Source organism: Aythya fuligula, chromosome 19 (genome assembly GCF_009819795.1).
Source record: "Aythya fuligula isolate bAytFul2 chromosome 19, bAytFul2.pri, whole genome shotgun sequence".
Lineage (NCBI taxonomy): Eukaryota > Metazoa > Chordata > Aves > Anseriformes > Anatidae > Aythya > Aythya fuligula.
This window is the reverse complement of record NC_045577.1, coordinates 10,812,521-10,827,741: the sequence shown is the minus strand read 5'-3', so window position 1 is coordinate 10,827,741 and position 15,221 is coordinate 10,812,521. Positions and strand designations below refer to the sequence as shown.

Sequence of the window (15,221 nt, the reverse complement as noted above, 5' to 3'; positions counted from 1 at the left end):
TATACAAACACATGTTTTAGTTGTATTACAAATGCAGGCCTGTAAAGTCTGTTGCTAAGGCACATTGTATCTAGAGAGTGCGAAAAAACATGAAACTCACAAGTTTCACTCACTGAAACGGAGGAAGCAAAGACACATAGCTGGAATCTGGATCTTTTATTTTCTTTGGTAGGTAGGACCTAAGTGGAAACGTGACATGCTACCAAAAAGCATTGCTTTCCTTAAGAGAAAAAGCCATGATGGCAGCTGTCTTTAAGAAGCACTGCAAGTGTGTAAGCAATTATGATGAATAAATTGTATTCAGTGCTCTTTACAACAAGAAAAGTAATTTAGCAGCCAAGCCCGATGAATTTCTGAAAGCCTCTCAGGTGTCATGGTGCAGGAAGTCTGGATGCAGGGAGTCTTTTTCATGGTGTAGTCTGGCTGTCCCCTCAGAAGTCAAGCACAGCCACAGGGCTGGTAGGGCAGGGGCCTCACCAGCCAGAACCCATCCTATGGCCTCCAAAAGGTGAACAGGGCAGGCAAGAGATGGAAGCCAGGTTCAATCAAGAGTCCAGATCATCAGGCAAGTTGTTGGTGATGAGGGATGTCTGTGGTCAAGCTGACAAGTCAATTCACAGGTCAGAGGCAGGATCAGGTCTGATGAGGATAATCAGGGTTAGCCACAGCCCAGCAAAGCTCGAGGAGGTCCAAAGTGATGTGACAGGGTTGAGGTCAAGCTGAGAGGTCTACAGGCCAGGGTCCAGATCTACATGTCTACAACTGAGCTGTAGACTGATATCACATAGTGTTGCACAGAGACTCAAAACAGCTGAGCTGACATAGGGGTTTTGTGTGTGGGTGGAGGCCCCATGTGAGGCTAGCCAGGGCCACCCAGATTTATTAGTGCACTCAGGGCCCTAACATCACTTCAGATTTCCATCCTGGAAGCAATGGATGTGGATAGCTGTGTGGATTTTAGAGCTCTCACCACATGCTTCCATGACTGGAGTCTGTTGCCATACCTGCAGTTACCAGAAGAGCGCACACTCTTAGCAAACTAAAACAGTCTCAGTGGCTTTTCTTACCAGCCCACATCCCAAAGGCACTAGGTTTTCTCTGCATCCACAATAGCACAGCCACCTGCAAATGTTCCAAATTACAGAGCAGATAGAGCTGTGAGAGGACAGAAAGAAATCTCTGAGCCCTCCCTCATGTGCACCTCCATTCAGAGACATTTCTAAACCAGAGACAACGAACATGCCTACAATCCATTTCCACAATCCTTTTTTTTTAAAAAAAAAAACACTCTTCCTAGAGTGAATAGACCTCTCGGCTGATAGAAACATGGTAAGAATCAGTATTTTAGAAGAGTAATAACCCAGTTCTAGGCACAGGAAAAAGCTCTTTCTCCTCACTAACAAAAGGGGAGTTCTGAAGGAGTTATTTGGCATTAACAATTCCAGGGAACCCCACAGCAGAGCACTTTTACAGACAGTAGGTATCCAGTAGCACTGACCAAAAATTATCCTGGAAGGCCCCAGGGACCCTGCAGGATATAAGTCCTTGTTTTAGCCTCGTTTCAATAACTTTTAATCCATTATCACAGAAAACCAGAAAGACAGGCTCCGGAAGGGAAGCTTGCACTCAGGCAGAGAGACCCAGAAAGCTGGACTGGTAATGCTGAAGTGTGTTCCTTACCCCAATAAGTCTAATTTTTCAGCATTTGCCATATAACCACAAGAACAAGGCCAGGGTAAAGGCAGAGTCTCATTCTTACTTCCTCTGGTTGCTAGGGGATAAGAAAAGCCAGTTGTGCACTGCATCAAAAGTCAGGTGTTTGCAGCTACCTCATCGGACCTTGATTTAAATGAAGAGCAGAGTCTGAACATAGCAAACTGGGAGGATGTACTGGCCAGCCTGCCTTGGGAGCTTAGTCACATCCTGTATGTTCATCAGGGATTGCAGTTTGTCACTGTAAATCATAAAGCTTACTGGTCATGGCAACTAGGAGAGGAAAAAAAAATGTAAAAAAAAAGTTTGTAAGGAGGGTTTAAACCTTATGACAGTATTATCCTGATCTGACCTCATGTGTCCTCATAGTTAAAAGATAATTGCTGAAAGGACTGGACTTGGTCCCTCAGTGACTGCTGGTTCTAGTCGTTGGTGGGAACAGCTTCTTTCTCCTTTGCAAAGGCTACTGCAGAAACCATGGTGCAAAAATGGCTTCAATCTCAGCATGCAAAACAATGTGCCACCTCCTCCAAAACTGGTGACCACTGGAAAAAACATAGCTTCCTGCTTGGCAAATCCCTGCCTAACACAGGGGAGCTCCTGACCCTTTAGGGTTCAGGCTTATCTCAGCAGCTCTCCTGGCACTTGGTGAAATGTCTTTCTGACTTCTCCCACATTGCAGTTTCAGACTGTTCTGGCTTCTAGCAGCCAAAAAGTGTACATCAGGCCCACAGCACTAGCCCTAACCCTCATGCTGAGCAGATGATCCTACAGCTGCACTCTGCTCAGGAAGAAGGGCAGTATCCACATGGACCGTCTGTATCTGCAGTCATACCTGCAGGGCCCACTTCAGGCGAATTCCTCTCAAAGAACAGTTGTGTTTTTCCTTTATGCTGGATAGGCTGGACTGGAACCAGCAGCTGCAGACTAGTATTACAGATGGCTGGGAGGGTGGAGAGATATCCTTAGTGATAAATCCCCTTCAAATGGGATGTACTGAGAAGATAAGAATCTGTTCTTGTTGAGCAGAGATTTGATGAACACTCATCACTGCACACTGCTCCTTAGCTATACAACTACTAAGTTTCTTTGATTATCTGTACAGGGGTGGACTAAAGACATCAGAGCCTCAGTGTCTATAGGCCCCTCTATACTCATAGGTCAATCTACTACTGATCACCTCCAGCAGCTTTTCTGAGGACCTGAAAACACCTGAGTTTAGACTGCTGTCTCGTCTGGAAAGTGGAGTTTGAGTGTGTAGGGATGTTTAGGAATAACTGTTACATGTGCAACCATAAGTTAGTTCCCTTGAGCAGATGGGAGATAAGCATATTGACTATGTGAGGGTGGTGGCAGAGATATTCTAGGCCCCACACCTTCTACCATCATCCTGGTACATCTCCATGCCCCAGGGAACCTGGATGGGAGCTGTCAAGAGCCATCAAGCCTTGACCTACCTTCTAAGTGATCGTCTGGTGGACTACATTCCCATTTTTTTTCTACGTATGTCTAAAACTAAAGCTGCCTCATTAGAATAACTCTAACTTAAGCTCTATTTGGTGAGGAAGGAGTATGCACTCCCTCTGCTGGCTGTGGATGAGCAGCTAACAAAACCAACTTTAATGAACTCAGCTCATCCATCCCCATCATCAGCCAAAATGCTGGCAGCTGGACAGATGTGGGCAAAAGAGCAACCATGCTGGCTCACAGAATTAAAATTGCAATGTGGCACAGGGCGATGCTATGAAAGAAGCATGAAGTTCAAGAGCAAAGAACTTCCCTGCATGCTTTTAAAGCATCCCAAACCAGCATATAGCAAGAATTTCTCTCAATTGTTTCACTAGACTTTTGCACTGAATTACACTTAATTGCTCATTACAACCTCCCCTTTGTCTGGGGAGTGCAGATCGTAGTGTCCCTCCAGAGTGCAGATCGTAGTGTCGTGTAGTATGCTGAGAACTGCCTTTTCCCGAGCTCCCTGAAATAAATATTTTATTGCCTGTGATTTAGTAGTAAGCTGCCAAGGTAATTTACATGATTTTGAATACCAGTTTGAACTCGCTGTCTGCAATAGTTTCTCAGAAGCTCAAAAGAAAGATGCTCCCCCCCAGCATGTACTCATTTATTTAGGGGAGGCTAGAAAAGTTTGTGCATCACTTTTTTATATATACTTTAGGTATTGGAACTTTCAGTTAAACAACAAAATAATGCATCAAACCCCCATGGAACACATAAGAAATTGCATGGGCTTTGGTAAAAGTGACTTTATAAAGTGACTTTATAGACCTAACAGTAACAGTGCCCCTCTAAGAGGAGATTTCAGCTCAGCTTTGCAGTGGTCTGGTCAGCACATGATCTGTGGCCTGCCAGCTGCAATCCCACAGGGTCCAGTGGAAGGATCCACAAGAATGATAACCTCTCCTGCAGCCCTCATCATTTATCACCAACCACTGTAAATCACAGTCTGTAATAAAATAGATCTCCAGCAGGATACTCACTAATAGGTGCATGCAGCGCCACATGTTCTTGGTATGGAGTGTAGTATTTGTACTGCTTGCCACAGAATTCACAGGTGTAATTGCCAGTTTCTGTGAAGAATTTAAATAAATAAGCATTAAATAAAATTAGAAAAGAGTGCAGCATCCTCTCACAAAATCACTGAATTCCTGACTCTTTACACTGAAACCAGGCCAGGTGACAAAACACACTAGAGCATTTTCCTCATGTACTAGGAACTAATCTGTCCTATAATTCACACATCCCTTTCCCCCAAAAAGGCAACAGTTAAAGCCAGTGCTTAGACTGATGGACCAGCTCCAGTAGAACTGAACAAGGTGCAAGAGATTATCCGAAATTGCAGCAGGTAAGTGTGCAAAACAAAAGAGAATCCATTTCTGAAGTCTAAACTACAGACAACACATTTTTGTCTTCTGGTTACAGACAGTTTGTGATGAATGGACATGGCAGGGATAGTCAAATCAGGGAACAGAACTGTCAAGTTTAAGTCTTAATTACAGAATATATATTGGAATTGTTGATTTGTCTTCAGGAGGATGAGCTTTTCTGTGCCAATCCGTGTTTTGGGGGTACCTGAAATAATGAGGTAGTGTACCCATGCACTGACACCTCCTGTTCCTGCCAGTGCTGGGAAGAACAGAACTGATAGGAAGCCGCAAGCCAAGGTAAAATCTAGGGTTACTCAATTGTTTCCAAAATTTATCAGGCAAAATCTGGTCCTCTAATCTCTTTGGTTTCACCCTGATCTGTTTGAAGAACCCACCACAGAGGCAGTGTGCACACAATCACCTGTCAATGCTGCCAGTATACCCTAACACCCTCTCTAATCACTGCCAGTTTGCTTTTATCCTCAACTTCTTTCCTCTTTTCTTAGCAGAGATCTTGAACAGAAAACATCACAAGGCTGCATTTCACAGGGCCAGGGCTGGTGATGGTTGGTGTTCACTTGAACCTAAATGTATCTTTTAGAACTCCTAGGGTCCCAAAATCTATGCATAAGGCATTGCATTCTGGTTTTACTAGACAAACTCCACCTAGTGCCACATTTGAAACCATTGTGCTGCCTCTGATATTTGAATCTCTAAAATAAGTCATACTTGGACCAATCTTCTGGAAGGGTTCCGGCTCCTCCTCCTTTACTTCATCTGCTGCTATGACGGCCTGGTCATAGGGGTCTGCAAGAGAACAGAACCAGCAAGAGAGCTGACAACACCCTCAGGTTTTCCTTCTACAGCTGCATAGGCACTGAATGCTCCTGCATCTGTAATGACATTTCAATCTGTAACAAGATTTCAAGACATGAATTACAAACCCAATGACCCCTCTGTCTGACTTGTCCCTCCTCCACCTCAGGTGCCCCAGTCAAATATTAACCCCCTTTCCAGCCCGGTAATTCAAAGCCTGATTTATATTTCCTGATTTTCTTCCCATCTAATGATGTTTTGATGTCTGAAAGTGGCCACAGTAATGCAGTCTGCGAGCAAGTCAGCTACCAAACACTGACCAGTGAATTCCTACCATCTAACACCACAGCTCGAAGCAAATCAGAACCCAACCCATTTTATAAAATAATGTAATCTATGCCTTGAACAATTCACTAAATCACCAGAGACATGAAACACCTGTTTCTTTGATTTTTCAGAAGCCTCATCAATTGTACGTACAACAAAAGCCTGGTATCTACTAGGGCTGGGCATTAACCTACTGGCTGTACACACCAGGTGAGGCAGAGAGGATGCTCCTCTGCCACTGCAATCAGTGAAAAAACTCGTTTGACTCTTACAAGTGTAGAATCGGACCTGCTGTACCTGAATTACTGAATGCTTGAAAAAGTTTGTGAAATAAAGCACACGAAGGATCACAGCTTACCTGCCCGGTTTTCTGGGGCACCTTCCACACTAAAAACTAACACAGAATAGAAGAAGGAGGGGAAGAAACAAAACAGAAATTAAATCCTTAAATGGCCTTGTTTTCCTCCTGTATTTCACGTACCGCTTTAGCATATTTCAGCCCCACAGAATACACCAGGCTTTGTGCCCCAGTCCCTCCTCTTCCCAGCATCCACGCAGGAACTATGAGCATGCCCAGCCCTAAAACACAGAGATTCTCAAGGCCTTTGCTCTGACACAGACTCAGCCCCACGTGAAGCTCAGGTGCACACCTGCTTCACGTTTGTTTGCTGAGACACTACCACCCCCTCGGTGGAACCATGATGAACAGTGTCTTTGCAAAAGACAAGTGGAAGCCATTTCCAAAGCTGTCTCATAAGCTGAGGTAGCACTCCCTGAACCATAGCTATGAAGACACACTTCTGACAGGAGCAGACACGTCCATCTCACAGTGACTTTTAGCCCCGCTATTTTAATTTTAGGTCTCTTCACAAGAACAATAGTGTGTCATGGTGTACTGCAAGAGAACATTGGCTCTTAGAGCACATTTAGATGTACACATGTTCCACTGAAAAACAGCAAAACATTTACTGTGAAAATCCACGTGCTTTTCTGAGATGCTCCAGCTAGCCAGAACTTTCTGCTTCCCAAGCAGTCTCTACCTAAAAATCTGCCAGGCCTCCCTCCTCAGCCAGGTGAGGAGCAACACCGACATGCTCACAGCATGTGCAGTGAGGGTTTGGAGTAGGTGTGGGCTCCAAGTTAAGGAGCTTTAAATGACCTGTAAGTATAGGCAGCCAAGCCAAAGACAGTATGTTGTTGCTTCTATTCCCCCCAGTATAGAAAAAACAAACACACTGCTTCTAGAGGAGGATGTCTGCTTCTGTCTAAGCGTCACCCGCCTAGACCACATCTACATTCACAAAGGAAAAATAAGCCTGACAACTGTATCTCTTCACTACCACAGCAATTAACAAGAATGAAACAACATTTCTCAACTCTGAAACGTGGTTTCTCACAGAAGGTCATGTTAGGAACAAACATGTGAAGTCAGAAACCAAAAAGCAACCAATTCTTGCCTAGGCAGTGGCCAGACGGACAATTTACCTTGAGGCACTCTGCTCTAGCATATCCATCTTAACCACGAACCTTAATACAGAAGGGAGGACTGCAAGGACCACAGGTCCCAGCAGAGGGTGTTGTTTTGATGCATGCAAAGAGAATCAAGCCCAGCAGACTTCTCCCTGCAGTGCCTGCAGACTGTGCCTCCCCTGACAAAGGCGAGCGAGGAACGCTGCGACATGTCCTGCACATCATGGGCTGCATGATCCTGCAGGACCACTTTTTGCCTTCCCCAGGGCAACACAGCAACCACTTCTCATTTTAGTTTAGGTGTCTAAATGTCAAAATAGTACTCACCATCCACGGCATGCAGGTCTCTGTGCTCTTGGAAGCAGCTATAATATTTATATTTTTTCCCGCAAATGTCACACGTGTACCTAAAGTTGTCTGTAGGAATAAGAAAACAGGCCACTTTAGAAACCTTGAAGTAAAAAGCAAGCACTCCAGAGTACACTGCTCAGTCAGAAACCCCCATGCAGTCACAATGATCCCACACACCACGCTGAATCTCTCAGGTACACAGATAGCCACTGCCTCACATTGACCCCCCCCGTGCTACGTAGCTAATCCTAAGGTATCCTGCTTTTTGTTTCAGTCAGGCAGCTCTGCTCTCCAGTAAAGCTTCTATAAGAGCTCTCAGCAGGCCTTGCTGAAATCTTCTTTGGAAGTTAAGGACTACAGTGCTGGTCAGGGTGGAGACGAACCGGAAGAATTTAACACAGAGTCAAGGTATGCGCTGTTAGAAGCCAAAGACATAACACGCCACCTAAAAAAAGGACTGGAAATATGTGCATCTCCTGTCCACACCTGGTGCTCACTGCTGCTGCTGACTGACTGCTAACTGCACCCAGAATCCCGTATGGGCACATGAGAACAAACAAATCCAAAGAGAACCAGCAATTCAAAGCACAAAGGACCTCTGCCAATGACAGGACCGACACAGCCTGGTACCGTATGTATCAGTACGCTGGGCCCCCTCCCTTCAGCCCACAAACAACAGCCCCCCTTCACCACAGCTGTGTTCCTATCTTTTCATCCCCCACTGATACATGCCACTGGCGCCCTCAAAACACCAGCTCCCTCCTGTGTCTATCCTGCTCAGGTGCCCACCCAGTGCTCCCTGCGTGTCCCTTTGTCAGAGGAGAGACCTGCTGGCTCTCCATCCTGGGGGAGTCCCCCTGGGGGTCTCTCCTCCACCGGGATGCCTACGGCCACCACTCCCAGAGGAACACACTGCAGTTTGAGGCTTGCAGCCTTCAGTCAGAATTGCCTGGGATCACCACAGGGATGGACTGACAGACAGACAAACATCTGCACAAACCCTGTCCCCTTCACAGCTCAGACTAAGAACTGAAAACGGCATCAGAAGGGGAGTTTTATTTTCCCCGCTGCTACAGCAGCGCTCTCTCAACTGCTCCAGGAGCGGACGCAGCGAGTTTCGCATTCAGGCACCCTGCTTCGGAGTCCTGCTGCACCTGCTGAGCTGGGGCAGTGATCTTCCAGCAGGCCCACTGGGAAACATCGGGAAAATGCCACTGGCACAGCTCAGATTTTACAGAGAACAGGAGGACAACCAGAGGAGGAAAGGCCCCAGTGTATGCTCAGCTCTCTGTCAGTCTATGTGGCTGGCCCCATCTGGGTGGGGAGGGGAAGTCAGGTGGATGCAAAAAGCTCGGGATGCTTGTGAATCTGGTTTGCTCTGACTGAGGACAATGAAAGCCTTTGATCCAGATATTGCACCTGTGTAAGGAAAATCTGAGTACGGGTGCTGATCACATCCTTGCTGGTCAGCTCGGTGAGGTTTTCCAGCTCCTGGTATTGGGCATCCACCTGCATCCACCAGTAGTGACTCCACCGATATGTGCAGTGCTGTGTTTGCAGCCAGCCACAGCTGATGGCTTGCGTGCCTGTTGTGTGCCACTGGCCCACTATAAAGTAGAACGCATCAGCCCATGTAGCCAGAAAGGATCTTAAAAGCAATGTATTTTACTTCACACCAGGAGCAAACGAGGACTGCACACAGCAGCTGTTGTGCCTCCACAGACGAGCTGCCACTCCGTGAGCTCCCCTGCTGCAGCTCAGTTGTTTGCAGCCATGTGTGCATACAATTAGCAAAGTTAAGGCATTGTTTGTTTTCACCTCCTCCATGCTGCATTCAAATGCACCAGTGTGCACATTAAGTAATCTTTTGTTTTACTTGTCCATATTTTTATTTACAACAAATGAATATTTAAAGCTGAGATGCAATGGTACTGTCTGATCACTCGGGTTCATCACTGCAGTCCATCAGCCCTTAAGGTTTCAACACTAAATGAAGCATTACTTTCCACCCCTTTATTCTGCTTAGCAAAATAAAACTAGGAGATACTGTGATGTGTAAGAGAAAAACGTTCAGTATAATAGGTGTTAAATAGCTGGGCATTGTAACTTTACATCTACTGCCAAAAATATTGTATCTTAATTAGAGCACAGCAATACTAAGCTAGACATAAGAGATTTTAAAGAGTTCAGGCTGAGTAAGTGAGACAGAGCCCAGGCACATAAACCAAGATGAAAAAGATCCTCTGCTTCAGAGTGCACTGCTTAAGGAAGAGTAGGAGGAGAAGCAAAACATGAGAACATTCAAATAATAAAAGCACTGGTGGGTCACTGCAAAGATATGCATATCTAACAGCGGTTCATAAATAATCTTACGCAATCTCCTTCTGTAGTTGTACAATGGTGCAGAGGGTCTCAATCTACCTGGGACCCCGTTCGACAACAAAGGGAATCTAATGATTCCTAGTGAGTGTATCTGTGTATCTGCTGCGAAAAAAAAAATCAGTCAATTATCAGCAAATAAAATTCGCAACGAGTCATCAGTAATCAGTCTCACCACGCATCCCAAAGACAAGAAACCAACCTCTTTTCTGAAGTATAATGAGCCTTGTAGTCGATGAACTGAGGACTAATTCTTCAAAGGAGTAACAAATGCCAAGCACTTTCAATATCTCCATTTGGAAGAAGAAAACTAACACAGCCTTAGTTTGGAAGCAAAGTGCTCAGTAAATAAGGACACTTGCTAGAATAAAACTGAAAGCGAGGCACACCACGGGACTAGGATATCATCTCACACTCACGCGGGCACGGGTAGTTATAGTTTCTGTAACTTGGGAAGGACTGCGAGGATGGTGCTGATAATGGCTGGGACTTGAAGGGGTGACCATGTGCTGGGTATGACCACTGCCTTCCCTAGGCAGTGTGGGGAACATGGAAACACGCACCAAGTATAATGGTGCAGTCCAGGAGAAAAGGGGTTTGCTTGTTTTGTTAGGAGACTGTTTTCCCTAAGGAGGAACAACCTCCAGAGATTATATGGAAAAAAATCATTATGAGAAGAATTTGTTCCAGCTGGTATTGGTACTAATCTCTTCCTCTCCGCTTTGAAGGAGATCACACCCAGCAAACAGTGCCAAGTCTCAGACATAAGGAGGTTTACAGAGAATTCAGAAAGTATCAGTAGAGTGCCAATGTGTAGCTAAGCTTTCCCCTCTCTGAGCAGCGGTCACTCTTGCAGGGCTGCACCAAAGCGCCAGACTTCGTACCCAATAGAGCTGTCTGTTGACATCTGTCAGGCACTTCCAGTGCTCTTCCCAGCCGCAGCAGCTCTTGGAAAAAAGGCAAAGCAACAGCCATGTTACAACGCAGTTCCTCAGATATGAAGCACTGGCATACTGAGATGGCAAACAGGCCATCATTTTTCAAGTACCAAAAAAAAAACCAATTCTGTGGGACCTGAAGGCATTTTTGACCATTTTGCTTGCAAGTGAACCTCCCATACAGGACAGGGAATGTGCTGCTCTTCTCTGCCTGTCTCCAGGGGCTGCTGCCTGCTGGCTCCAGCCAAGTTGTCGCGTGGCCTGTGTTCAGCGATGACTTGTAGCTCCTGAAATACTGAAATACCCCGTCGTAGGGAGGATCAGTCAGGTCATCTTTCTTCCCAAATGTAGCATTGAATATATTGAGATTTTTAGTTGTTTTGGTTCAGATATCCAGCAGAGAAGAAAATACACATCTCATTTTGGCAGGAAACAGGGAGGGCAGAGAACGTGTGCCCAACAGTGGCAGGCGGAAGAACCAGGATTCATTGCTCAGGGCACTTGGCCCAGAGCCTCTGGATTTTGCTCTAGAAACCCAAGAAGGGAACAATAGCAATCAAACTTGCTGAAAGGTCAGGACTTCTGTATCTCAAGCTAAAAATACAGATAATTAACCCGCTCTCATAAGTGCAGGAATCTCAGACCACACAAATTGCACACAAATTCAAGTTTCCACTGGGCTGACAGAGCTCTGCACAGCATCACAGAAACCCAGATTGGAAACAACTACATATATCATCCAGATGACATCCCTGCAAGGATGAGATCACATCCCATTGAGCATCCAGAATAACAGGGTCTCCATACAACATGTTGCAGGAGCTACTTAGGGACTTCTCAAGGGAAACAACAAGTTTTGCCTGTCACAGAACTCACAGTCACATTTTAAATTGAAGAAGCCACAAAAGCTACATGATACAGGAGCTCTCACAGCAGCCAGACACGTTGTAGATACTCTTGAAACCAAAGTGATTCCACTCTTACCAAGCACTGCAGAGCTAGCTGTTTATTAGGAACAGACTCCAAATGCAGAAGAGCGAAACTACTGAATATAAATTAGTAAATTGCAAGAGCCTACTGAATTACCCCTAAAACCCAGCAGTGTTCCAAGCTCATGTCAACAAAAAAGCTGCAAAATCAGAAAGGAGAAGAGGACAGTCTGGACAGTGCATTATGTGTCCTGCTCCTTGACTTTGTGGTACCAGGAGGTCTGAGAACAGCCAAGGAAGCACCGATCTCCAGAATTCCACATCCCTGGCTCACCTCAGGAAACAAGGTTTCCCAAGCAGTTCATAAAGTCCATCATTGACAGGGAAGGGTGGCTGGATTTCTCACAGCTAAGCCTGCTGCAATAGGTTTATTTACCCTCTCTCTGTCTGAGGCTGTGATATTTCTTTTTTTCTCCAGTCTCTGCTGGCAGATGCTGGACTCCTGAAACGTCCTGCTCGTGATAAACACAGTGGGATGGAGATGGCGAGTGGCTGGTCAGAGTACCTGACAAAAGCACCATCTTGTGAGAAACAAAGTTGTGTTTTTGCAGTAGAGAATTACTTTACTGTATTCCAAGTCAGTTGTGTAGTCATAATAAGGAGAAATGCTGGCAGGAAGACAAAGATGCACAAAGTGGACAGTAGAAGGCCTCACTGCTCCAAAATAAGGTAGAAGCTTGAGAAAAACAGGATGAGCAGCATGAGAACAGTAAAACAAAGATCACGAGTTCTCAAAACATAAGAAAGGAGAAATTAAAGGGTTGAAAAAAAGAAAAATTGTACATATATGGTATAGAGAAGTGTTGAGTAGCTTGTGAACCTGTAGTACTCAGACAATGAGGAAACAGGGGAGGTGATCAGGTGTTGGGTAATAGGGAATAAAAGGTTCGGATTTGTTTACTAAAATGCACTCCTGATTGACAGGACGCCCACCATTGCAATTGCAAATAAAATAGCTTCCCAGAAGATCCTGTCTGAAGAAAATTATTTGAGATGTTTCTCACAATTTGGGGCTCATCCAGGATCTTGTTGCCTGCCGAAGATTTCTTGACACCACAGAGAGGAAGGTGAACCCCACTGATTTCAGCGGTCCCATCAGGGGTGGTGGGTTGTCTCGGTACAGCCGGCAAAGGACCGAGACTGTTAATTTGAAGACAGGCTCTGCGAAGCTCTGGGGAGAAGGGAGGCCAGCACAAACATAGACAGACACATCCTACATAGAGTCCAGCTCGGATCGGAAACAGGCACTGGGATTACTGCTGATAACCTGGACCAGGAAGCCATGCAAGGACCAAGGTAAGAGAAACTTTACCGTATCTTGCCTCGGGTTGGGTTGGGGGAAACTCTGGTGTGAATGAGCGTGAGTGTGAATAAGACACACTTTTAGTGCGGAGTGAATGTGAAGTCCCAATCTGCGAGGCTCGGTGATCCTGCGAGGGGACGAACAAAGTCCCTCCAGCTGGAGAGGGATGAAGCGGAAGACAGAGGAGAGGAGTGAAAGAGAGTCCTGGGGAGTTTGGGCCCTTAGGTGTATGGTACCCTGAGCACAGTGAGGTGAAGTGCTCAGCAGTACACCCCACCTCTGTCCTAATCCTAGCTGAAGGTGTGTGGTACCCTGTGGGTGGTGAAGTCCACAGCAGCACGTCAGGAAGAGCTGGGGATTAAGGGTTCCAAGAGTCAGCAGGGTGGGGTTGGAGACACTGGGATTGTGCCTAAAGATAGCCCTTTGGAGAGAATGATAAGGATTTGTAAAAACAACCCAAAAATTAGGGAAAAACATTTTAAAATATATATAATTAAAAAAAAATGGTTTGATATTGTGTAATTGTCTGGCCTAAAAATATAATAAAAGGAACTTCAGTATTTTGGCCAAAATAGGGGTTTGATGAAAATTCAGGCTTGAAATTTATATGTAAACAATATGTTCTGAAATATGTTCTGTTTTCGGAGGAGGAATCGAGTTATGCTCCCTATAATTCTAATACTGCAACAGAGGCAGTGGCAGGTGCTCCAGGAGGGGAGACAGGGACTGCAGTTGATGCTGTCCCTGGAGAACTCGCGCTGGGGAGTGTAGAGCGGCAGGAGTGGAGGCCGGGGGGTCCCGATGGGGCCTTAGGGCTGTGCAGGGCCAACGCAGGGCCAGTGCCACTCCCCCTTTACCAGCAGACAGGTTGGGAGTTTTAAGAAGAAAATGGAAATCATTAACTGAGGCCCTAGCAGAACAGTCAAATCCATTTCTAAGGCCTAATTTGTATTCCTGGGGGGTGAAATGTCATTCTTGAGTATGTTATTCACTGGAGCAGAATGTTTAGGAGGGGAATGATTTGGCAGGTAGCTATGCAAGAATGGTAAAGAACTAACACCCCCCCCCCACAGACCAAGAGTAATTCCGATAGAGCAGAAATATCTGCTTATCTAACAGCAATAATAACAATCCACAACATAGAAATCATATGAGAGACTTGGGGTCAGAATTAGAAAGTACTCGGGGATGAATCCTGAGGACCCAGTAGCTCAAGGGCTCTTTAAAGTTCATTTTGTGATTAAAACCTGGCCAGATATACAGAAAAAGCTCCAGAAAGTGGGAGCATGAAGTGAACAGTGCAGGTAGTACGAAGGTGTATGCCAGGAGGGGAGATGAGAAGGAAAAGCAGAGAGTGAAATAAATGGTATTCACAGAGTACCGGGTAGTGAGGCAGAGGGGGAGATAGAGGGACTTTCGGAAGGAGTCGGGCCCAGGATGGAAAGGAGAGGAAGAGAGATGAAGGAATGGCAGACAAGGAAAGCTACCTATGTTGCAGCCTAAATCCTAGCAGGTACAGACTTTGAGAAGATGTTTTAAGTGTGGCCAGGCCGGCCACTTCAAATAGGAGTATCCGGAGTGGAAGAAGGAGGAGAGATTGCTGTTATAAATTTAGAATAGGGGAGACAGAGCTTCTCAGAAAGCTAGTTCCCTGATAAATGAAAAAGTGTACCTCATTGGGGATCACTCTACAATTATTGTTGCAGGCAAAACAGACTTGGCATAGGAAGATTAATAAAATTTATTACCTATTGCTGACGGGCCGGAGCGGTGAGAAACAAAGAAACAAGATGGGGGCACCTTCCCCCATACACTCTCTTCCAGCTCTTCCCTGCCCTGAGTGGTGCAGGGAGGGCAGGAGTAGGGTCTGCAGGCAGTCCGTAGTGCTTCGTTTCTCCTGCTCCTTCACGGTCTCTCTGCCCTCTGCTCCGTTGTGGGGTGCCGACCTTCCTGGGCTGTCCTGTGTGGGTTTCTCCACGGGCAGCGAAAAACGGGCTCTTTGGGAGCTGCTCTGGTGTGGGGTCCTTCTGGTGGGGTGCCAACCTTCCTG

The 15,221-nt window shown here is 45.9% G+C and overlaps 1 protein-coding gene across 4 annotated transcripts in view; it reads right to left on the bottom strand.

The window, feature by feature from the left end:
- ZNF618 (zinc finger protein 618) overlaps window positions 1–15,221 on the bottom strand; it is a 171,347-nt gene that overhangs the window by 30,988 nt on the left and 125,138 nt on the right. For all 4 annotated transcript variants that reach the window (XM_032200546.1, XM_032200548.1, XM_032200547.1 and 1 more), the window contains exons 6-9: window positions 7,539–7,628; window positions 6,100–6,135; window positions 5,328–5,405; window positions 4,212–4,301 (exon numbers count right to left, since the gene is read on the bottom strand). In XM_032200546.1, the coding sequence (XP_032056437.1) occupies window positions 4,212–4,301; window positions 5,328–5,405; window positions 6,100–6,135; window positions 7,539–7,628 (294 nt within the window). The remainder of the gene's footprint in view (window positions 1–4,211; window positions 4,302–5,327; window positions 5,406–6,099; window positions 6,136–7,538; window positions 7,629–15,221) is intronic.